The 24339-nt window shown below is 41.6% G+C and overlaps 3 protein-coding genes across 3 annotated transcripts; all 3 read right to left on the reverse strand.

Annotated features, from left to right (window-relative positions):
* Positions 1 to 141: 141 nt before the first annotated feature.
* On the reverse strand, positions 142 to 1496 carry clec3a (C-type lectin domain family 3, member A). The gene is made up of 3 exons (XM_047042086.1): positions 1322 to 1496; positions 1096 to 1188; positions 142 to 617 (listed from the first exon to the last, which is right to left on the reverse strand). The coding sequence occupies exons 1-3, from the start codon at positions 1437 to 1439 to the stop codon at positions 220 to 222; spliced, it is 609 nt and encodes a 202-aa protein (XP_046898042.1). The 5' UTR covers positions 1440 to 1496; the 3' UTR covers positions 142 to 219.
* An 830-nt stretch (positions 1497 to 2326) lies between these two features.
* Positions 2327 to 19028, reverse strand: vat1l (vesicle amine transport 1-like). Its single transcript, XM_047042085.1, has 9 exons — positions 18733 to 19028; positions 18051 to 18180; positions 17650 to 17865; positions 16843 to 16985; positions 15308 to 15411; positions 14384 to 14439; positions 14067 to 14261; positions 4654 to 4737; positions 2327 to 4198 (listed from the first exon to the last, which is right to left on the reverse strand). Exons 1-9 carry the CDS (start codon positions 18960 to 18962, stop codon positions 4100 to 4102), a joined length of 1257 nt encoding a protein of 418 aa, XP_046898041.1. The 5' UTR covers positions 18963 to 19028; the 3' UTR covers positions 2327 to 4099.
* Positions 19029 to 20718: 1690 nt separating this feature from the next.
* Positions 20719 to 22335, reverse strand: bola3 (bolA family member 3). Its single transcript, XM_047042064.1, has 4 exons — positions 22177 to 22335; positions 21838 to 21964; positions 21663 to 21751; positions 20719 to 21397 (listed from the first exon to the last, which is right to left on the reverse strand). The coding sequence occupies exons 1-4, from the start codon at positions 22210 to 22212 to the stop codon at positions 21332 to 21334; spliced, it is 318 nt and encodes a 105-aa protein (XP_046898020.1). The 5' UTR covers positions 22213 to 22335; the 3' UTR covers positions 20719 to 21331.
* Between the last annotated feature and the right edge of the window lie 2004 nt (positions 22336 to 24339).

The following is a 24339-nucleotide window of genomic DNA, read 5'->3' on the forward strand; positions in this document are numbered from 1 at the left end:
TATAGCAATTTTCTATTAGGAATCTTTCATTTCAAAGGAAACCATAGTTCTTGTTAATAGTTCTTGTTAGATACATACAGAATTATGAGGCATTAAGGAGCTGGACTAGAAAGGTGCATTCAAAAGATTTTCAAGCCAGTGTTCGAATATTTCCAATGTATTTTAATAGCCAGCATAAATGATCAACAATCCTCTGGCTTTTTATGTTAGAGCTGGAAATTACGGAATGATGTATTCACAGATATATTTTTTCTGACTGCGGCAAACCTCATCATACCATTTCCCCTGTGCTACCACGGAGAGAACCACACAGCTCTCCCTCTGAGTCCCTGTGGGCTGCTTCTTGGAACGGTCCCAGTTGAAGTAGCTGATGGGCATGCTGTTGACATCCACATACTGGCCTTCCTTCACAATGTCTGCAACACCGATCCAGAAGTCCTTGGATCCCGGGGCGCTCCTCTTTGCATAGTCTCTCAGATCGTTGTTTTCATTGAGGTCACGCGGGGTGGCAAGGGTTCCACCCTGGGCGATGCAGTCTTCATTGGCCTCATGGTAGTGCTTGGGCTCCTCGATGGTCAGATAACACTTCCTGTGAGCTTTGATGCCACGAAGACACACTGACAACAGAGGGCAACAACAGTATAGGGCATTTCAACGACATAAAAACGAGAACATCAAAGAATAAACATGAGACACAAATCATTGGAAATCTCAATGGCCTTCTCAGCATGGAGATTTTGTACTAAACATCCTTACATCCTTTGCTATTACTAGGACAACTCAGAAACTCCTGCCCTCTAGTGGTAACTGGTGACTGCACCAACTGATGACATGGAGAAAAGCCCCAGCAACTTTCATGGCAGTGCAATGTATAGTATAGTGACCCACAGTCCATCATATGATCCACTGGTGTAGTCAAGATCAGGACATCCTAAAAGAGCAAAATCCAGCTCTGCTATTTTTGAAACAAGTCACGCATACATTTTTCACTTCTCAGTAGACTTTGTCGAAATAAATATCAAATCAAATTCAACGGTCAGATTCATCTTTAAAAGGCATCCCAAGAGAAGAGAAGCCAGCTCAGCAGTACTATACCTGTTTGCAGAGCCTGAATCTCCTTCAAAGAGTTCACCTCCTGCCACAGTTTCTCCAGCTGGGACTTCACATCATCCTCATCTGTCGCCCGATCTCAATAGAAAAGTATACAATGAGATAGCTATGCTAAACAAGCACTGACAGCAAAGGGTCTAGTGAGTGGAGAATGTGTGTGTTTGTGTGTGTGTGCGCTGGTATGTGCAAGTTGTGGGTACAGTATGGTTACCTCTCTGTCGGGCCAGCACGGCCTTCCTGGTGCGAGACGGGCTGCTGTAGCCATGTTGAAGCAAGGACAGGCAAAGAACCAGAACGATAGGGAGGACCAGGTAGACGGGACGTGCCATGCTTGAGGCCAGCAGATCCCACCGGAGGCAGACACACACTTTAAAACAGTGACAGAGGAGGCCAAACCCTGTGTGCAGCACCATATATATACAGCCTCTCTGTTTGCTCCTGCAGGACCTCGCCACCTATTGGTTCACGCTATGTAACCAAGCTTTTTTTTCAAGCATCAGTGGGGCTTGAAAAACCATGTGGAGAGTGACAACAATGATGTCCCTGTCTCTAGTCAATTCATAAATATTTACCTGGGACAAGGTGGAATTCATTCAGGAGTTTTCCTTTTCATTTGACCAACAAGCCGTATTTTCTTTGACTGCAAATATATATTACAGAATGTTCCGTAAAAGCAGATGTGCTGTGTCTATTTTGTACATGCTGAATACATTTTAGAAGATTGGAAAATGCCTTGATTGGCTGGATGCAAGTGGAGGCTCAGGCTACAAGTAAAAGAGGGGATGACTATACAGGTGAGATATCAAAAAGAAGAAGAGCAATGCTGCTAACCCTTACCAATATCATATTTCCATCAAATACAGTGGTTAGTTGCATAATGCTTGTAAACAGAGTAGCCATGAAGTCCAGCTCCCCAGCTCCAGTGTAGGGGAGGCTATTTTTAGAGTGTGATGCTGAGTAGACGAAGGAGGAGAGGTGCGGTGAGCAGTGTTTCTGAGCAAGCCCATGACCAAGGGGCATATCAGAGACTTGCAGCCTCACTCTGGTCCCAGGAGCACACAGACTGTTTTGCACAGTCTAAATAGTTGTTCATTACTAAGGTGACACATTTTAGCTGAGCATTAAATCCAAATATTTTGGTGGTGTGAATTCAGTTTAAACGTCCTCTGCCCAAAACTGACCAATTATGGCAAGAAAAACACAAACCCGTCCAGAGTGCTCTACATAGAAATGTATTCATGTAAACAAAACTGGACTTCTACATACAGTACAGTACAACAAAACATAACACTAATACCAACAGGTAAACAATATCTACATCTACCTATAAGCAGGCTGCATTTACACTACATTGTTTCATTTGTATTTCTATAGTATTTTTAAAATTAATGTTTTACTTTTAAGGCATGTTAACTATTCATCATAATGACTTGGCAATACGCACACACTTACACACTTCAAGTTATTCTACATTCCACACCAGGAAAACACAGAGATACAAAATACACTGTCAACATTAGAGGGACCTTTCCTCAGATGCTTTTTCATAGATTTGATGTGTGTTGAAGATCAGTGAAACATTAATAGCTTTCCTAGTCATTTTACTAGTTTATAATTCATCTCTAAAGAGATTTGTATGAACCATATCCCTACTTATGTAGTACCTCAACTGGGTTAAAATACTGCTTTTCTGAACACTACCTCAGCTTTTCTGTTGAGTGAACATGTCTTGAGTTCTCCTTCAGTGGAATTCACTTTGTGAGACATTGAACACTATGCACAGGCACTAGCAGGTAAACATGACATGGCTTCTTACACGGCTCCTTACACACATTCAAAATAACGTTGACCCAAAAGTCTTCTCATCCTTACCTGACCACAACACTACCCACAGTTTCTTTTCTGTACTTTCTATGAATATGGGGGCCCAATCCTACATTTATATGACTGTAAAACGATATTAAATGCAATGTTTTGATATTACCCTGCTGTAGAACCTCAGGATTCAAACTGAATTATGGTTTCCGAAGAATAATGTCTATGTAATGGATACGTATCAACAACATCCTCGGCATGACAACTGCAAACTTGTAGCTCAAAGGCACTGGTGATTCCATGTTGATACTGTACAAGGACTGGTCCCTGATGATTAGGTCAACGTATTAAACAGCATTTAAACAGTGGCATAGCTTAGGTCCTCTCCTAACTCATACACCTTTAAAGTGAGTGAAGGGGGAAGAAGGTAACAGATGGCATTCTAAAGTGACTTTTTAGAACAATGGCAGCAAGTAGAGAGAAACTGCAATCTGCCCTGAGGCAGATACCGCTGTGTATTCAGTGGTATAGTGAATGAAAAATAATTTTGTTAGTAAGTCATCATAATTCAGGGGAAAGAAAACTGAGATATAAAGCTAGGCTTGTTTGTTCCCCCTCTCCTTTCCATCAACCAAAATGTGAGAGCAAAACAATCTTCTTTGAAACATGTCTTTGATGCATTCAATGTCTCTCACTGTACTCTTCCACACTAGCAGTTAAACGAATGTTTCTCTCTAATAGCCACTTAATAAAGCAACCACTTGTAAACACTTTCCATTCCTAATTGCTGGTTACCTGCTGGGATTGCAACAGGAAGCAAAGAATACCCAAGAGCTTGCCTCCGAATCTGAAGCATCTCTCAAGCACTGTTTTGGTCCGCAATAAAGTATTCATCATAACACTGCAGGAGAATATCACTTAAGCCGATTTTACAACCACGGTGTTGTGTTTTAACAGTTTGTTCTCATACTGTTTCTCCACACGTTACAAACCACATGTCAGAGACAGACAATGGACGGACGGAGACGCTCGGACACACACACACACATACACACACTGTACAGTTTGAGTAGATGATGGTTGGTTCTGATGCAGGGGGGTCTGTGGTGGTATGACTGCTCTCCGCTGCTCCATCGGTGAGGGGGCCCAGCAGGCTACAGTGCAGAGCCTGGTCTTACTGGATAAAGGGCATGCGCTCCTTGTTGTCAATGTCCCCTTCGTGCTCCTCCTCCTCTTCACCGGCCTCGCTGGTCTCTGTGCTGTCACTGGCCATCTACACACAAATAGCTCATCAGATTTCCATGCAGCCTAACTAGGCTCCAGAACCACTGTCATAGGAGACTATGGTCTAACATTGTTGTTGATTGACCAAGGATAACATCAAAGCCAACTGCTGTTACCATGACAATATTAATCAAACTGCTTTATTGGTGCTCATGGGTTAAGACAATTATGTAAATAGTTGTAGTAACATTGTATTAATACACCTCTGTTTTGATTTTGTTATCATGTTTGCCTCGCCGAGCACAAGGAGGTTTGACATTGCAGAGTCACCATGGAAACCAATGTTGACATTCTGTCCATTGTTAAAAGGTTTTTATCTTATCTAGGTAACGACCAACATCTGCTCATGTCACTCTGACCTAAAAATGCCTTTCATGCATTCTTTACCTGACTTGTTAAATGTACTTTTGATCATGTTTATCAAAGCTTTCAATGTACACTTACCAAAGGTGTAGGGGACTTCTCTACATCCAGAATGAGTTTTCCTATGTTGCCCCGGTCATGAATCCTCTGCATTGCTTCCTTTACCTGGGATTTAAATGTATTAACAATCAACACACAAATAAATACATATTTTAACAGTTCAACAGGTTTTTTCTGGTGGCGAGTATGCAGTTCAACACTCTGTACATGAGGTGGCAGTAGTGACGATGAAGATAGCAAAACAGTGATTGCGTTATGTGAACAAACGAGAGGACACAAAGCAATCATTCTGGCGTGGGGTTGTGGGGTCTCTTCAGAACATTTGAATTCCATTGAGAACCATCTAGAGTAATTTAGTTCTAATTTGAGAATCCTATCTCGCAGAGGGCAAGTTTAAAACACCCAGATTCTTTACTTTATAGAGCATTCTGATATGTGTTTAGCACGCATACCAGCCAACCTCACAACTAAGGTAGTTGTGATGTAATTAAATACAGTCAATTGGCATAAAAGTGTTGAGAAATATTTTAAAAGGCTGAATGTAAGTAAACAAGTGTGTGATTCAGTGTTGGCTACAAGTGGCTACAAGGCTGAAGGTCATGTTCTCAACTGTTACAGACTGTTCGTTCTGCAGTTTGGAGATGTGAGAGGACACACTCAATACTCAATAAGCAGATGTAGAGATGAACACATCCATGATTTAGTCTTCCCTCTGAATGAATCACAAAACATTAGTGTTTAACCCTGCCAAACATGGAATGTGCACAAACGAATAAAAATACCTATAAAATCATTCCAGTTAAAAGGTGGCATTTTACCATGGCTATACAACACCATTTTCACAGTGCCGTATTTTGTATTGTGGGAGTCGACATTCCACAAGGCAACGGCTGCAGTGATGGAACAGAACCAAGCCAGACACTGATTAGTCAATGCCTACAGTTCCACCATTCCACACCCCTTGGCCGTGACCTACAGATATTGACCTGTGTCAAATAAGTTGTAAGCTTGCAGCTTATCATCTGATTCCAAGTGAGAGTTGACGGGTTCACCAGACACTCAATACATTTCAGAGCGATATTTCACTGAAAGCCATAGACCAGAATGACATGACCAATTATCCAAATCCTCAATCTCAATCCCATTTTGAATGGGACCCAGCGTTGGGAAGCAACAGTAAGTATACGTGGATATGCAGAGAGATGCTGCCATAAAGTCTTGTATTTAGCAGCATTTCAATGCTTTCTACCAATAGTTTACAATTTTGGTTGACATACCATGTCCTTTCTGTAAACAGCCTTTAGACAACCGGCCAGCTGCTGTGCAGAAAGGGGGCATCGCCGATCGCAGTCTGCTCCCCTGTGCCTGTGCCTGTGATGTGCCTGTGCCTGTGATGTGCCTGTGATGTGCCTGTGCCTGTGCCTGTGCCTGTGATGTGCCTGTGCCTGTGCCTGTGATGTGCCTGTGCCTGTGCGATGAGGGTGATTGCTGCAGTATGCATCTATTACTGCAGCCTAGAGCGATGCAAGCACAGTCAATTGCATTGTTGAGAGCAGTTATCTACCACATATATGGAGGCATATATTGCACATTCTCCCCTGTCAGAGTACTGGCAAAATTGACTTTGAAATGTGACTGTAAAGAACCAGTAAGCACTCATGAAAATGATAGAAATAAAATAAAAAACACACACACAATCTGTTTTGTAAATTTAAAAGGTTGCAATATTTCAATTTTACTCAGTGGCACTCCTTTCCTGCAAGGGTTCAAAACTATTCAAATTAGTCACAGGTCAAATATTATGTCAAAATACACCTTTTTCTTTCAGCTATTCACAGAATGCAACTGGGCATTTATTGTATTCTACCAAAGAACCCTAATGGGCTCTATTACTATAATAGCTCAATTGTAGGCTATTCATAATCAATCAACCAATTAATATGCATGTCTTTCATACTTGGGAAAGCTGAATGAAATGGCTTTGAGGCAGAATGTTTAACTACAGGGAATTCACAAGAACCAGGGACTCCCATTGTAGACTGGTCTACTTTGGTGAGCTGGATTTGAGCCATGTACTGTAACTGTGATATGTGATGTTTAATAGAATTAGATTTAATCCCTGTGTTATTTCTTCTACAATTCCAACAGAAAATTCATCCTGTATAGTTTGGTTTGAGTATGCCAACATTACATTTTCTCTTTTCTTAGCAATAAACTTTCAGAGAAATGTATCATCTGTCAGACACCAGCACAATTTGTTGAAATGAGTATGTGTTCATTGGTTTTGAATTTTTGTGTTTGTGTGGCGCATTGTGAAATCATGAACATACATGCCTATTGTTATGGTCATCATATGCCAGCGTTGGCATGATGAACGGTATTATATTCATGGGAAAGGTTAACATGTTTACTCTACCGATGCGATTCATTATTACTCTCCTGGATCTAATTCATCACTACATGGGAAAAGTTCAGTCCAAGACAGATGACAACAGTAAATGTCAGGAAATTATTTTGTCATTACGACAGACAAAGACAGGACACGGAATGCCTGTGACTATGCCATTGTTTCTAAAACATTGCACATGTTTAGGAATGAAACAATCCACATTGAGGGCAGAAGTGGGTCAGGGACCTAAACTAACAATGATGGGGAGGTTTTAGTTTGCGACCTGGTAGGGGGGTTATTATACTGCAGGCAACTCTCCAGGAACCAGTAATGAGGATCTGCCCAGTCTTAGCTGGGTGCTCCTGGAGTGGAGCCTGTGTAGGACACCTCCATTGGTCTGTTCTCTACCAAGTCACTTCAAACTGGACAACCAACTCCTTACGCCCTCCCAGGCACACACCTTCCGACTCCACTACACCTCCTCTACCCGTGTAACTCTCCAAAACATATTTTCACCAACTCCTCATTCTCCACTCCTAGCTACTCCTTGACAGACGCACCCTCCTTCCGAGCCTGAATGGTTGGCCAGGGTCAGCATTCGCACTAACCCCCGCCCCCTCAATTCTACTCCCCCACACACAAGCAGTGGGCTGTCTGTTTACAAGCTTGCCAGCCTGTCTCCCTGCCAGCCAGCCTGTCTCCCTGCCAGCCAGCCAGCCTGTCTGCCAGCCAGCCTGTCTGCCTGTCTGTCAGGATGTGTGCCCGCACACCACTCCTCTATAATGAATGATGATGAATCTTTTAATGGGCTTTTGATTTTAGAGGACAGCGTACATGTCCTGCCAAAGTTCACTGACAACAACAGAAAGAGAATGTTGCTGGTTCCAAGTCAGTTGGGAGGGAGCACATATACAGTATATTTTCTGAGCACACTACTCTTTAAAACGTGTTAATATACATAACACTGTGCCACACTTCTGGAGGGCCACCTCTACAAGTTCCTGTAGAAGATTTCCAACTCTACATGGTGTAATGTTTGTTAATAAATACATTTGGAATATTTCACATAATCCCTCACAGACATGGCTAACAGAAAAATGCTATCCCAGTGTCGCTGTGGTCTATCAATTTATTAAACAGCTTTAGTCAGATATCTCTGAAATCATTTGGACATTGCATGTGTGTTAGATTTAGGTATCAATGTGGTTGGAGACTGAGGTGGATTACCATTTGTGCTAAGACATGTATTAGCCTATGCACACCACATGGTCCTTCCTAAGATGCGTGGTTAGTTAATGGAAGACTTGGCCTTTTTCAGCAAGCAGCTGTAATGTGAATGCTCAGCAGGGAGGCGCTCCTCTGAGATCGATAGAGGCAGCTCCTTAATGACCAGATATCATCTTCTGCGCCGAAAAGAACAGCTCACACTGTCCCACCCTCCACACACATTTAACACACACACACACACACAAACACACACACAAACACACTCACGGGATGTATATATAAATGTCTGGGTGTCTGCTGCAATTATCAGATATCGGTAAGAGCCCTGTCACAGAACAAGGAGAGCAAGTAATTGGGGCTGGGAAAAAGGGATACCAGTTTCTGTCATATGCTATCACAAGAGAGGTACAAATGATTTCAAATTAGATACATGTAAAATACTTACACTCCTCGGGTACAATTGTTGGTAACATCGGAATCCTGCTTATTTTTATTGGCAAGTGGTAAAGCTTCATCTGAACACCATGAGAACCGTAAAGAAATCTTAATCAAGTCAGTAGCTAAAGCTTCCCAGGAACAATCAAATTCAATCGGGATTCTCAGACCTGCAAATACCTCCTTTAATCAGTTTACGATGGCCAGAGCGTCTGTCTGTGCTCTTTTCACACTATTGTTCCACAATAACAAAAGAGGGTTTTCACTGAATGTTCCGGCAGGGCTGTGGTCTAGTAGATGGACCCATGAAAACAAGGCTTATCAAGTTGATTTCAAAATGACAGGGCTCTTGATAAACAGTGGTCCAAGACTACTCTACTATTATTTACCACAAAAATACGGTTGTGACAACAGTTGATATCTGTTCTGTCAAAATGAATGACGCTGTTGTTGAATGAGTCTGTAACTCTCTCCCAAGCTCCCAAAAATGAGGCACAATGCGCTCGCATTTTAGACTCTGAACACATTTAGAAAAGAACAAAGTATTTAGTCTTAAGCATGTCTTAAGCATGACAAGAGGGGAAAATAGTGCATTATTTGTATTTATTCATTTGAGTATTAAGATGTAGTAGCCTATCAGAGTGGTGCATCTCTTCAAATCTCTTCAAATAACTGGAAGTATACATTCATTTTCATGAATCTCTCTCACAAAAAAATGGAGTCATCCACAACTTTATCTCCGGGCAACAACATTTACAAGAGGAGAAGACGAGTTACAGCTCCATCCCTGGACATGCCGAGGTGGCATGCCAATGACGAGAGCCAGCCAGAGTTCTGTGTTCTTTACAGAGCTTCAGTCAGGCCTCTGTCAGGTGGAGAGTGATTACCTCAGCCAGCACAACCAAGGCCAAGATCACGCAACATTTGGACCAATTACAGTGTCCATCTGACAAGCTGCAGGAGCCCCAGCAAGCGGGGGTTGAGTGGGTGAAAACAACCATTTTCCTCTCTGCCGTAAACAGACATTGTAAAGCCGTGAGGGTAGAGGCAGTAACAATTCATTCGTGCAGCACATTATGGGGATCTTGCTGCATAGCATACACACTGGGAAGTGTGTGTCAATCCCCTCTCTGCCAGTGAATCCAGGCAATCAAACATGGCAGTCTCAGTAGAGGTCCTTCTTGTCTCTTAACAGCCCACGTGCTTCCCACATATGCGGACCGGCCATCTCAGCCGAGTGGTCAGTGAGACAGCCTGGTCACTGTCCTGACACTGCGGCCTTCACTGAGGTCTGCCATGCGTTCTGCTGCCACGTTTACCACGTTCCAGAACACGGGCCTGCGTTACCATGGCAACATGACCAAGCTTGGCAGGGTGACGAGATGTCAGAGCTAGAGTGATACATGTAGGGCTAATTCTGCAGCACAGTTACATGACAGGAGATGACACTGCAGGACACAGTAGGGCACCGTGTAGGGCCAGAAGATCCCTTACTGCAGGTGTGCCATGTCAAGGGTCTTTCTACTGTTAAAACAGGCTTCAGCTTGAACTGGAAAGAATTCTTTAACAACCAGATATATATGGAAACAGTTCCAAGATTCAGTACTGGGACTTCAACTTCAAAAAATAATTGGCCTCCAATTAAAAAGTTTAACTGTGACCACCTAATGACTAAGAATCCTGACTTTGTTCCCTCAATAAAGGAGAAATAATCTCACTGCAGCCAGACAGCCAGTCAGACAGCCAGCCGACCATCTAGCCATCCAGTCTAGTAATGGCCTGATGGTCAAAACACATTCTGAAAAATACACTATAGTGTTGGTGAACAAGTGCCGCTAAAAGGATAGTATATCAGGAGTTTCTGCAGTCTGCTGAATCGTGCTAGGCCTGGCTCGAGAAAGAGGACAGCTGAGCACTCAGTATGCACATGAGCCTCTGAGGTAAATATGGTGGACTCTCTAAGTGTACACTTGTGTGTAAACGGCCGATACTTTGTCAATACTATTACAATCCCTATCCCTAGCCAACATACAGGTGCATAGTTTTTCTTTCATCAAAATTGCATTAGTTAGTCATATAAGAAGGCTTTAATACCACCAGTTAGTTTGCTCAAGGTGAGTGTATGCCAGACATACTGTAATACTACTTCAAAGCTCTTATTATGAAGATAAATTCTCATTTCCTGATACGCCGTCAAGGGCAGACAGAGCTGCGGGAGGTGGATGCAGCTGTGGAAGACTATGGTACGTTGGCGCATTCTTCCAATATCTCTCCTTCTTTTCATTTGTGTTCAGTTCTGGGGCACTGTGTCATGCCCTCCACTTCAACCACGTTGTGTCACACATCAGTTTCCTTCTCGGCCACGTCGTAGGACTTAGTCTGATTCGTAATTGTGACCGAGTCTGTAGGAGTTATCACCTATCATACAGTTTCACTCCCCGGTTGCCTTCCTGTCTTGTTTGCCCCGCAAGCCCCGCCCTCCCACCTCTCCCATCTGAGTCCTCTCGCTTTGATCCCCTTAATGTCTGCTTCTCTACCCCATCAGGACAGGAGACCATGTCTGTGGTAATCAGGGAGAAGTATGGGCATGGCATGGAAGAGTGAAACATTTGGCGTCAAAGCCAATTTTCAAAGCAGAAGCTGTAAAAAGCATAAGAAATCCTACTGGGGTCTTCTGGGCTGAATCAGATACCAGCGGGGCTTCCAGGGCATAGTGGTTTATATTCACTGTGCAAAGTTGATTGATATATGGCTTTGAACAACATCTGTGTCTGGAGTTTGAAGCTAGGTGGAGCAACAGAATGTCCCCGGGTCAACAAGATATGTCATGAAGAGATGTTCCATGAGCTGCCTTTTCATTGCAGACGATAAAGGAAGAAAGCAAACAATCGTGTGTAAGCCACAGGCTCCACAAAAGCTGTCCTTTGATAAATGCAGCTTTCCAAAGCATCCAGATATTTATCTTCAGCCGAGGCCGGAGGGGCATGCAGAGTCCAGAAAGCATGACCACCACACAGGTAATAAGATTTCCATTGCTGGGAGACGACATTGCCTACTCATCTCTCTCCCCCCTCGGGGTCTTGTATCATGTGATCTCAGGGAAAGACAGAACGACTTCGGCCAGGCTCGGTCTCGTTGTTCCGACACTTGAGACTCTCATTCAAACCTCTCCTCCCTACAGTAGCTAGAACAATTACTTTCTCATCAACTCTTTCCCTGTTCTCTCTCTCTCCTCCATGCACACTGTGTCATCTGTACATGATGAGCAGAGTGGTTGAGCTCTCTACAGTAGGGAACAATCTACCACAATAGAGTAGAGGCTTCTGTTGGATGACAGTGATACACACGCCATGCTGCCAGGTGGCATTTTCTGAGCACAGAGTAGTCTACACTAATCCTTATGACTCTCAAGGTCATATTCATACATAATGTGACAGTTTAGGAGAACATAAAAAAACGGAAGAAATCTTCGACCACCTAAAATGGAAAGGTTAGGCTGGGTGCAAAGAAACAGCACTTGTGCTGCATTCAGGTGACAGAACTGAATGAATCACTCGCCAGACTGGGTCTTCTGACGCAGGGACACAAAGACAGGTCACATCTGTCTGGCAGACTCTTATATATACTCAGGAGTCATTTCACTGTCAACAGTATCTAGAAAGTCCACTAAGTGCAGATAAGTGTCTTCTATTTAAGAAACGATATACACGCAAAGTATTTCTTTTATTTTTTATGTTTGCATGCTGTTATTTGCTGAAGGGAGTCCTATTAAAAATGTTAACGCTCTAAGAGCCAGGAGGTCCATAATCAACCAATTTGTTTTCTGATAGACACCAATGACAAGTAGAGTATTTTTTTACTTTGCCACAATGAGTACAAAGAATAATGGAAGTGTATTTTGTAATAAAAAAGGAACATTATTTACAGTGCCTGCCTTTGACTCTGAGGTAAAGATATTTTAATACATTTGGTAAAGAAAACACCTTGGTCACTATATTTTAGGTGACCTTTACTCATCTGATAAAAAAACATGTTTTAATTTCTATAGCTGTCTGATCATCTACAGCACCCATCCATACTGGTGTGAGTTTGCAAGCTAGTGGTTGGAAGGCACAAACTTGTGACACCATGACAACTAAGCAAATGAGTGGGTAACCTTCCCATTATGTTCAACATAACTGCATTAGGATGACTGAGAAAAACAAACAAAACCGCTACTGAAGTCACTCATTTATGCTAAATGATCTGTTTAAAAGTATACTGTAAATGTATAAAGAACAGCACCAATCCACATAATTACCGTCTGCCTATGCATACCCATTTCAGAAGGAGATTGAGATACTTTGTGTTTTCTCTCTCTTAATTCTACCATAAGCAAGGAATCTTGTTAAGTAGCATTAGTGCTGAGGAATAGATGAATCTCAGTCAGGCCACCTGCTTTAGAGATAATTCAAGACCTTCATGCCTCAGCTGAACAAAGAAAGAGGCTCAATGGAAGTTTGGAAGGAAGGTTTTGTAAAAAAAATCTTTATAAAAATGTATATGGTGAAAATCAGACAGCTCAAAGAAAAGCCTTTCTTACTCCTCTCTACAGGATACGCCAATTATATTTTTACTTCAAAAACCGAATGATGCAAGAATTGGTCTGCAGGCAGCAATTTAAGATCAAACATGGAAGAACAAAACTGAAAATAACTACATCTAATGTCATGCCTCATTGCTTTGTCTTAACTGTTTGTACCAAGATACAAAACCAACCTGTATCGTTAAGATGTGAGTAGTTTATTTCTGTAAAGAAAAGTCAAAGCTAATTAAGGCCCTCTGTAATCCACCAAGCAAGCCACACAAGCATCTGAAGACAGACACCATGACCTGCCCAAATATAAATGTCTCATTTGCATTTTCTCATGAGCAGAGAAGGGTGTGATGGTATTCCTCCAAAGGTTTTCAGTCAAGCCCAGACAGAGAGGGGCAGAGACATCTAATGCACAGGCAGAGACTGGAGAGAGGTGATTGATATATATTGAGCTGGGTGGGCGGGATGGGGGAGTGAAGCATAACTGTTGTGATCAAAGCATGGCTCAGGACTACGAGCCCACCTGCCTCGTGTGTGGGGGTGGGGGGTGGGCGGTGGGGGGTGGGCGGTGGGCATCCAACGGCAGATGACAACCCCTCACAGCTCGGATGTGTGACAAACAACAGATGACACTCCATCCGAGATGTTTACACACACCACCTCCTCTAAAAAGCCAGCCATCCACCCCCCTGTCATCTGTGTTACCTTCGTTTCCATGTGGATTTGGGCATGGTGCTGGGAGCGTTCACAGACGGGCTGAGATAGACCTGTCAATCAAACAAGGAGCAGTTCAGGCATGGGTCCTACCTCCTCTAACGCCCACAGGGAGTCCACCAGAGGCTTGATCTTCTTCTGGCTGTAGAGGGCCATGAGCTTCTCCACAACCGTCCTCACCAGGCCATACCTGCCCTGCTTGAACAGGAGGTTGAGGAGCGAGAACCCAGCAATGACTTTGTTCTCCTCGTACAGTTTAATGGGGTTCACCTTCTCCACCTGCCACCACTGTGGAGTCCAAACAGACACACGGGCATATGATTTGAAAACACTGTCCCTATCCGAATTTGCGCTACTGTTGATTGCATAATAATAATAACGGATTGACAGATAAAGCATCTGTGACTCACAGATTTTGCAAAGCTGAAGAAACTCTTTGTTTCCCCGGTCACCATGTTTGATGAGCCTGAGAGCACAACAACAAAAGACAAAAGTGTACAGTGAGGGAGCGCTGCTATGCAGACTGCTGGGCAGTAAGGGGGATTGTGGGGGAGTAGTGGTTGGCACCGTCCTTTTCCCTGGCGTGCCCTGGCACATTCCCAGTATGACTCACACTAGTTAACTCTACCAATGATAATGCCAATAATTGATTCACACAATATGATTTGTATTACAATTTTGAATATGTCACTGACACTGTCAAATCAAAATGTATTTGTATGGCCCTTTTTACGAGCAATGTCACAGAGGGCTTCACATACACGCACTGTAACGTTAATGCTACATTATCTCGGGGCTGAGCAGACTTCTGTGATTAAGCCTGTTCAGATAAGAAGGCAGAGCTAGAGAGTCGCAGTGTCTGGTCTTAACGCGGCTGAATTTTGATCAATTAATTATGAATTTAAATTATTTTTTTATTTCCTCCTGTGTCAAATGAGATCACCAGGGTCACATACATTCACTATAACCTGCTGGTGAGTTGTTTCATGCAGATAATAGAATATTATGTATTCTCAGCACATGCAGAAGCAAAAGGTCTGACAAGCTTGGGTCAATTTCATGTTCAAAGCAGGACAGACGAATTACAGGTAATCACCTAAGCATTAATAAATGTAATTATGTATAGGTATTTGCTGCCTCAAGAACAAAATGGTTCATTTAAGATGTACAGTATAAAATATACTGTACATAACTTCATATTAAGTGTGTCACACACACAAACACTGAACATTTGTATTGCATACCATAGATATGTGTGTATCGGACACTCAGAATATGAATGGCACATAGACCACTAATTAGGAAACCATGTAAAAAGAGCACATATCACCCACCATACAGTATGTATGTTCCCAGGGGCTTAAGTAGGCCCAGGCCTTTCCCAGTGTTTTCACCACACAGGCAGTCTAGGACGATGTCCACCCCATCTGGAGAGATCCTAAAAGACACAGGAAATTCAATGAGCTGCTCCTTGTTTCCCGATTAGAGACGAGCTCCGTCCCAGGCCTCATGAGCAGCCAGAAAAGAAATGAGTACATCGGCAGTGTTCATTAAAATGCTCACTCAAATACCATGAACACATAGAAAATGAACAGTAAATGAAGGAAAAGACCCTCAAAGATCTAAGGCAGTGTGTACACGGTAGCCCTCATTTAGAGGTACAAACATGTAGGAATGAAAGGCATGTGCTAATCAAGACATTCTACTGCCTGATCAAGAGGGTCCTAATGCCTTCCTTTCTGCCTGGTGGCCCCACAGCTGCCTGCTCGGCTAAACTACTCAGCAGTCTTGTGATGCCCTTGGTCTTGCCTATTGTAAAAAGTAGGCCTTGAGACCAATTTAATTTTGCTTTGCTCTTGATCCTGAGAAGAATGTTGGAGCCAGAGAGATGAAAGGATTATTAATCTGCCTTTCTGATAGCCCTAAATTCATCACCATTGTGATATGTTCTAAAACAGTACTTTCCAAAAGGGGAATTAAGGATTAGCCCCCTTAAGAGGAAACACAGCTCAATAGATAGAATAGCTAGACTCCAGTGTTGTATTTTCAATTGTTATTTATGAAAGAATCATGTATAGACCCTCATTCAGAACACGACTAATCCGACTCGTTCGTCCCTGGCTGGATGACTCACCTCACAGCACACTATCACTGTTCCGAATCGTGGCACATTTAAAGCAGATTGGACCTCACTAAGAGGTTTACTTCTGAAATGTATTACATAAGGGTAGGCAGCAATCCTCTGGATTGCGATGTATTAGAAACACGTTAAAACAAAATGTAATTTTGAAATCTTCTTTTGAGAAAATACCTAAATAATTACCTGGAACTGATCTTTAAAGCTATCTGAAAATATTGAATGTTCAGGACAGCCAGTCTAACACAATAGTCCTGTATCCTTTTGTATTTGTAAAGAATCTTATCTCTTTCTTGATTGGTTCATTTTTCTACTTCCCCAGAGCCCAGCCTGTTGCAGGTTGATCAAGCTTTAGAGAAGCTCGGGGTGCTCCACCCCACACAATGCTGTTGCCTGTGGAGACGAGCTGTTTGTTGCCATGGGTACTGCAGCCACACAAGTCCAAATAAGGCATTGGGTAACATCTGCATCACCACTGAGCACTACATACTCTGTGTGCCACGTTATCACTGTCATAGTATAGCAACAAATATCATGTTTACATCACAATAATATTCCCCTGTAATATTCAATCCTTTCTTAGACAATTGGATTTCCATAGAAACCCAATTACCGCTAATATGTACAGTATACCAACTAACTGTTCATTTCTTAAACTGAGTAAATCCATATTGTGGTATCTTTGTCCACAGGGCAAAAATACAGTTCATCAAAAATGATACAAATTCCTACTTTTTAACTTCTTGCACATAATCCAGGTTTCTGTCAAAGAGGTGAGTCACCGAGTCTTTGATGGCGTCATGTTTGAAAGATGAGGCTGTTCCAAACACAGTGACGTTGGGTACAGTGGAACATAGCTGAGCCACAGCTTGACCCTGAAAAACAACAGACAATCACTGCAAGTCACCGGGAGGCCACAGAGGCAGTGCTGTTTATACTGGAAGAGGCTAATCCAGACACCTGTCCATACACCACCCCATAATTACATGGCTTTCTTTGAGCTTCACCACATTGTTGTTGTTTGGTTTACAATTAAATTTCCTTTCACACATAACCAGAGATGTTGTCCTTTACCTAGGCTTTGCATGTATTATTTGAATAATGGTCCACCATATTTAGCATGTCAGCCACAATTCAGAGGCTACAGACTAACTTTAGAATTAGCAGTCTTTCCTAAATCTGTGTGAAGTAGAGATATACATCTGGCATACAAAGTGAGGGAAAAGGATGTCGCTTTATCGTTAAAACATATTTTGTGTGCAATTCTATGAGCTGTGAATACATCCATTATAATATTTTACCAGCTTTAATAATAGCTAAATCTACGTAACACAGAATGTGATCTTTGTGATAACAGTCACGGGCCATTACTTTCAAAAGCTAAATATTCCACTGTTGGTATCTTAGTAACACATCAGTGATATCATTTCCAAGACAAGCACTTTTTATGTCTCTGTCTGCCTCCCCCCCCCTCTCTCTCTCTCTCTCTCTCTCTCTCTCTCGCCCCGCCCGCCCACCTTCACTGAGACGCAGACTTACCACACCCCCACCTGCCGAATGGACCAATACAGACATGCCATCCCGGAGATTGGCGACCTCGAACAACATCATGTATGCAGCCACGAAGTTTACGGAGAAGGCTGCTGCCTCAGGGAAAGTCATCTCATCAGGGATCTTGTAGACGCAATTCAGAGGCGTGCAGACCACCTCTGCCCAAGCATTGTAGTTCACAAAAGCCATCACCCTGTCCCCTATCTAGAGACAGGAAAATGAGTGTTAAACATGATATTTAGCAAAGGTATGGTTAGATGACAAAGTTAGAGGAAGGTGCTCAATTATTTATATTTGCAGGTGAAAACACATAATTTCAGATGATTTATTATCTCGATATATAAGTAGGCTCCACATAGTATGATCTACCAAACTGCTTCTTGACGTACCTCAAATCCCTTGGTGTTTTCCCCCATTGCCTCCACTATTCCAGAACATTCAAAACCTGGCACCAGTGGAGTTTTTGGAGGATTGTCAATATTTCCCTGCCGTACCATCAGGTCCAGGAAGTTTAAGCCACTGCAACATTGCATTTATTATGGATTTAACTAAATAGAACAAGCTGGATGTGGGGGGGTTTTCACACAATGATCTCATAAGTGGTGAATCAAATATGCATCCAGATAATGTTGAGTCTGATTCCTGAAAAGTCTAGTAAGGCTGCATTCTCAAGGCCACTATGCTTCACAAACAATACCATTTCAAAAAGCTTGACACTTGGTAGACAATGGCTACTATTTGCAATCATTGTAGCGTATAGGCTATTATTGCCAGACTAATATATAGTACTACTAATATAGTTGGCCACACTGAAAGAAAAAAACAAACAAACGCCGCTAAGAGACTTCTGTTACTTTTATTATTTATGCTTTTGCTTTTCATATAATTGCTTTCATTTCACTAAAGTTAAATTGAACGAGGCTGTAAATCATGACCACTATCTTTTCCAGATATGTTCTAAATGAAATAACCTACATGTCTGTAACCTAAACGGAGTAGCCTACCTGCATAAATGCAGCATGTTGCTTATGAGAGCGGTACCATAATTTGAATAATTCAATGAACATTTACCATGCTTTGACACGAATTTTCACCTCTCCCTCTTGAGGTTCGGGCATCGCCTTCTTTGTCACCCGGAGTTTGTTCAGACCACCGAAACCGGCCAAAATCACGGCTCGCATTTCTTTAACACCTCCAGAAGATACCGCATTTTCTGCTTCTTTTGCTTCATTCTTCTCTATCATGTGTTCAGTTTCCTCCATCATCTCCGCTCCTTCTTTAGCCATGTCGGTAGGCTTCATGAGGTGGAGGAGATGCAGTGCTGACCACCTCCTTCCACAGCAAGTTTAGAATACGCAGTAGCTATTGCCTATACTGTTCCTGTTCCGTGGCGACTGTCAAGCAGCAAACTCTGATGCGAATGATCAGAGATGGCCTTCTCAACAACGGCAGAGCCATTTAGGGTGTACCGAAATCAAATTACACACTTTCATATCTATGTTAATAGTTATTGATGAATGAAATAACAAAAATGGTTTGTTAAGATCTGAAATGTGCTATATGATTCTGCGGCATGACATACCAACAAGCCCAATTCAGATAACAAGAATTGCCACTCAATGTCAATTTCGATAGGCTACAATATTATTATTATTATTGACATGGTATTTCCTTAAAAAAAATGTTTCTCTTCCAATACGGTAGCCTACACTACTGTGTCTACACAATGAAGAGGGAAGTTCGCCATCTGCTGGTGAATTTAAAATTAAAAGTAGGGTGAATATTGGTAAAGTGGGAATCAGAATCAAGTCACCAAGTAGGCTGTCCACAACATGGAATTCCCACAATGGTGTGCAGGCGCTTACAGTAAACAAAGGGTAAAGTGGGACACTTGAGGTTGATCTTCCAACCTTATAGTAATATATATTTTAGTAAGAAATAAAAGTGCTGCAGAAAATCTAGAAATGTGTTTCAAACAATTAATATTTCTTTTGTTACCAACCATTTTGTCTCTGTCTTGGTAAAGTGGCACAGGGTGTTATTGGTAAACTGGGAAAGTTAGTTATTTAAAGGGGGTTCATGTTCCCTTTTGTTGTGTTCTATACAGATTTCCATGTCAACAAACAATAATGATTGCAATTACTAGTACTACTACTTTGGGATAGTCTATAATTTACTTCTTATCAGTAACTCTAATGTGATAAGCTTAAAATGTATATCAGGATAGAACGGATTGACAGGGAGGAAGATGATAAGATGAACATGTGACAAAAGGACAGAGCAAGAGAAGGTTGAATTAGAGGAGTGACGAAGCAAAATTGTTCATGCATATTACAAGCAAATGAAATAATTTAAATTTGTGCATTGAAGTAGGCCTACCAGCCTCTGAGTTGTATTTATTGTAGGCCTATAGAAATTAAGTATCCTTAAGTGTCCCATTTGCAATATCACATAAAAAGGTGGGGGTTGGACAACAGAGGCTCAAAAAAGGGTCACCCTTTGTTTGTTTGATCTTTCTTGTTTTTTCCTCATGAAAAGTTGAGGGAGACTTTAAGGTTTAAAGACTTCAAGCTTTTCTTTTTTCGATCAATAAAATAAATACAAATTAAGTGGTGTGCAAGAAAGCGTGATTTACAAAGAGGGCTTAAAGCAAACAATGCTCGTCACACAATTAGACAGTAGACCAGATGCACATAATGCCACTAAAACCGAATCCTGGCCATTTGTGTCAATTTTCATTAAATCCAATTCTATTTTCTTTTTGTTTGCAGCTTCCTTTAGTAGCCTATATATTGTAGTATTGTTGCATGCAGTATGGTTACAACATGGGACATAGGCATATACTTCGTCATAACAGAGGGTCTTGGATTTCGGGACATCTGAAATATTTTCTGGCTTAGCTTACTAAATAGTATTGTAGCAATAAGGTATTGAGATGTACCCTTAATCTTTCCTGGCATACATATGCCTAGACTATAGTATGGGTATTGGGATGTACCCTATGTTTTGGTGTCTCAATTTACAAATAGTCTAGATAAAATACAATCAGACATCTCAAATGTTCAGAGAATATTTACTAGAATCCACCCAAAATATTGTAATTTTGGTTTACAAGGAAGCGTGACAGAAAGATAAATAGAAGAATGGAATGTGGTAGTTTGTACACTTTAGATGAACAACTACGACATTACGCCAAAAAAAACTAAAATAAATAAATAAAATAACAGCATGATTCACTTTGCATAGAAGTTGCATAGCAGTTTTACTGTATATCTACTGTTTAGTAGAATCACTCCACAATTACATCCTGTTAAGGTATAACTGCAGATGGACTCCCTCAAATTGTGAAATATTTTACTAATGAACCCATATCATTGTGAGTCTGGCTTTTTCCATTGTAGTCCATGCATTGAGAAGACAATCACACTCTCACAAGGATTCCACAAGTTTCCTGACCGAGTTCTGAAATTATGGATTATTTATGAGTTTTACATTCACTCGTGTCACAGCTCATCATAATCATTCTACTCGAGACAGAGTACTGTTGTCTGCAGATACAGTAGGCTACATGTAAGGATGGTATCGTTATTATTTGATCAGAGTATTTAAGTTCATTCAATGAACATACCACCAAAATAACATTAAAAATGATCCATGACAGGGTTTGGACTTAGTCTTGGGGAACCTCTGTAAATATTCGTAGCCCATGCATTCCTTGGATTTCATCCTTCAGTGCCTGTGAATGAGCCAATAAACACATTTAGCAAACCCCTGTTATTCAGAAAATAATAACATAAGGGACATTTTTATTTTGAAGTAAAACACAGCTGTGCTAAAGTACAGCCCAATCCAGAAAATATTTAACTAGCAAAATGGCATGAGCCAAAAACAATTAAAGGGCTCAAGCTAAATTGAATGACTTTAGATCAGCTCCCAGCTTGATGCAAAGACTACTCTGGAACGTATCTTTGATCATGTTTATCAAGTGTCTTCTAAGTTACCTGGTTGACTAGTTGGTGTTGTTGTACTGTTCTCTTCCCTTTAAACTCGTTGGATTCTATATGGATTTCATACATGGCACCACATCCACCTGGAACAAGACAGAAGACAGAACAATGTAATGACACGTAATTTGCAAATGGATACATGTTTTAGTTTAGATGCTGTATACAATACCTGATATATCCACAACTTTAAGAGATGAGGCTGATGGAAACTTTTCTTTCAGTCTTTGTACGATCCGTACCTCACCCTCGGTCTGTGAGGAGAGGTTCCTCCGCAGCTGTTTGGTTATGAATATATTCTGGGGCACACATAATTCCAATGACATTGTTACAACCCATAATCAGATTTGTATGTGTGCAATGGGAGAAGAGTCCCGAGATATCTACTTCCATTCTGAAATATCTAGACTAGCTAGATGACCTAACGGCAATTAGATAGCTCTAGAGCTAATGTCATGAGTAAAAATACAATCGGATTTGTACTAGCTAATAGAATGTATGATGTGATTACTTGATTTTGTCGAATAAATCTTGAGATGGACTTCATATTTCCGACTAGGTCCTGCAACTGGGATAAGAAGGTCTGACAATTGTTTTGTTTTCCCGAGAAGTCATGCCCTGAGTCTAATCAATATGACGCTAGTGTCGCACATAGTGACGTGGATCATGTGTTGCAGCTAGCAACCTCTTGTGGGGTGTGGGGGGACTGTTAATTTTGCTGTTGCCCACAGGCCAATAACTATGGAAGCAAATCGTGACCAAAATTCAAATGAAAATGCATTTCCAGAAATGCATTTTCATTTTAAGAATGTGGCTGCATTATTTGACTCATAAATCAAATTAGTATTCAATCATCCTATTTGCATTTTCATTTTCTTCTTTAAGACTGCTCATTCTTTCCCTTAATTAAAATGAAAACGAAAAAGACATTTGAAATTTAATTTTCAAAATATGCCCCAGCAAATACATACCAAAATTCAATTTGAAATGTAAAATTTGAAAATGAAAATGCATTTCCAGAAATGCATTTTCATTTTAAGAACGTGGCTGCAAAATCGTGACCACAATTCAAATTCAAATGCATTTCCAGAATTGCATTTTCATTTTCAAGAACGTGGCTGCAAAATCGTGACCACAATTCAAATTCAAATGTATTTCCAGAAATGCATTTTCATTTTAAGAATGTGGCTGCATTATTTGACTCATAAATCAAATTAGTACTGATTAGTACTGAGCGGACATTGCATTTTCATTTTCATGTTCTGCCCGCAAAGAACTGCCCATAATTCGAAAACGAAAATGCATTCTGAGCGGCGCAGTAGAGTGACGTCAGTAGCCGCTCTTCTTCAGCTCCCTGCTGACCGACCTACCCATCTTGTTCGGTAGGGGGCGGTGTGCACATACGCATTGCATTACATGACAAATGTGCCGGGAAATTGATTGAATTGCCGGGTCTTTAGAGGACGCATCACAGATCATGGCGCTCCCTCAAATTGTGCAGACACTGATAGAATTAGCTGAGCTGGTAGAAACTAATAATATATCTGAGTCTGATGCCCGTGACCGAGTAGAACAAGTCACAGAGAGCTTGGCTGCATACTCTGCCGTCACAGACGTACACATTAATGAGGTTGCCATAGTAAACCTCTCTTCAGTCCTGGAACGGCTGGATGCTGTGGAGCCTCAAATGGGACGGGGACGACCAACCATCCACATCCCGTTCGAGTCCATCGAAAACTATTTATTAAATGGTTTAAAAATAAAGGACATAGCGGAGCTGTTGTCGGCCACCAGACCATCCGTCGGAGGATGCAAAGCAACGGATTTACGGAGCTAGAAAGCTGACAAAAGTATCTGAATTTGAATATGAAAGATCTGAAATATTTGTGTCTCGAATTTCATAAAACTGAAATATATTGCTGTTGAATATATAATATCTGAATTATTTGTATGCCAAATTTAATACAACTGAATTATTTTGATCCAAAAATAAAACATTCTAAAATTCAGATTGCAGGAATTCAGATTCTTGAAATTCAGATTGCGGAAATTCAAATTCAGATTGCGGAAATTCAGATTTTGTCTGAACCATGCCAAAGGTGAAACAGCTTGCTTTCACAGGAAAAAGTAGACCATTTAATAAATAGTTTTCGATGGACTCGAACGGGATGTGGATGGTTGGTCGTCCCCGTCCCATTTGAGGCTCCACAGCATCCAGCCGTTCCAGGACTGAAGAGAGGTTTACTATGGCAACCTCATTAATGTGTACGTCTGTGACGGCAGAGTATGCAGCCAAGCTCTCTGTGACTTGTTCTACTCGGTCACGGGCATCAGACTCAGATATATTATTAGTTTCTACCAGCTCAGCTAATTCTATCAGTGTCTGCACAATTTGAGGGAGCGCCATGATCTGTGATGCGTCCTCTAAAGACCCGGCAATTCAATCAATTTCCCGGCACATTTGTCATGTAATGCAATGCGTATGTGCACACCGCCCCCTACCGAACAAGATGGGTAGCTCGGTCAGCAGGGAGCTGAAGAAGAGCGGCTACTGACGTCACTCTACTGCGCCGCTCAGAATGCATTTTCGTTTTCGAATTATGGGCAGTTCTTTGCGGGCAGAACATGAAAATGAAAATGCAATGTCCGCTCAGTACTAATCAGTACTAATTTG

Source organism: Hypomesus transpacificus, chromosome 19 (genome assembly GCF_021917145.1).
Source record: "Hypomesus transpacificus isolate Combined female chromosome 19, fHypTra1, whole genome shotgun sequence".
Taxonomy (NCBI): Eukaryota; Metazoa; Chordata; class Actinopteri; order Osmeriformes; family Osmeridae; genus Hypomesus; species Hypomesus transpacificus.

Coding starts and splice junctions, on each gene's coding strand:
- bola3 (XM_047042064.1), bottom strand. CDS start 22,212: ATGAAGTCCATCTCAAGATTTATTCGACAAAATCAA. Junction 21,965..22,176: donor GATTTATTCGACAAAATCAA/GTAATCACATCA, acceptor TGTGTGCCCCAG/AATATATTCATAACCAAACA. Junction 21,752..21,837: donor TAAAGTTGTGGATATATCAG/GTATTGTATACA, acceptor GTCTTGTTCCAG/GTGGATGTGGTGCCATGTAT.
- vat1l (XM_047042085.1), bottom strand. CDS start 18,962: ATGAAGCCTACCGACATGGCTAAAGAAGGAGCGGAGATGATGGAGGAA. Junction 18,181..18,732: donor AAAATTCGTGTCAAAGCATG/GTAAATGTTCAT, acceptor GCAATGTTGCAG/TGGCTTAAACTTCCTGGACC. Junction 17,866..18,050: donor AAAACACCAAGGGATTTGAG/GTACGTCAAGAA, acceptor TCCTGTCTCTAG/ATAGGGGACAGGGTGATGGC.
- clec3a (XM_047042086.1), bottom strand. CDS start 1,439: ATGGCACGTCCCGTCTACCTGGTCCTCCCTATCGTTCTGGTTCTTTGC. Junction 1,189..1,321: donor CGTGCTGGCCCGACAGAGAG/GTAACCATACTG, acceptor TTTTCTATTGAG/ATCGGGCGACAGATGAGGAT. Junction 618..1,095: donor GATTCAGGCTCTGCAAACAG/GTATAGTACTGC, acceptor CTCTGTTGTCAG/TGTGTCTTCGTGGCATCAAA.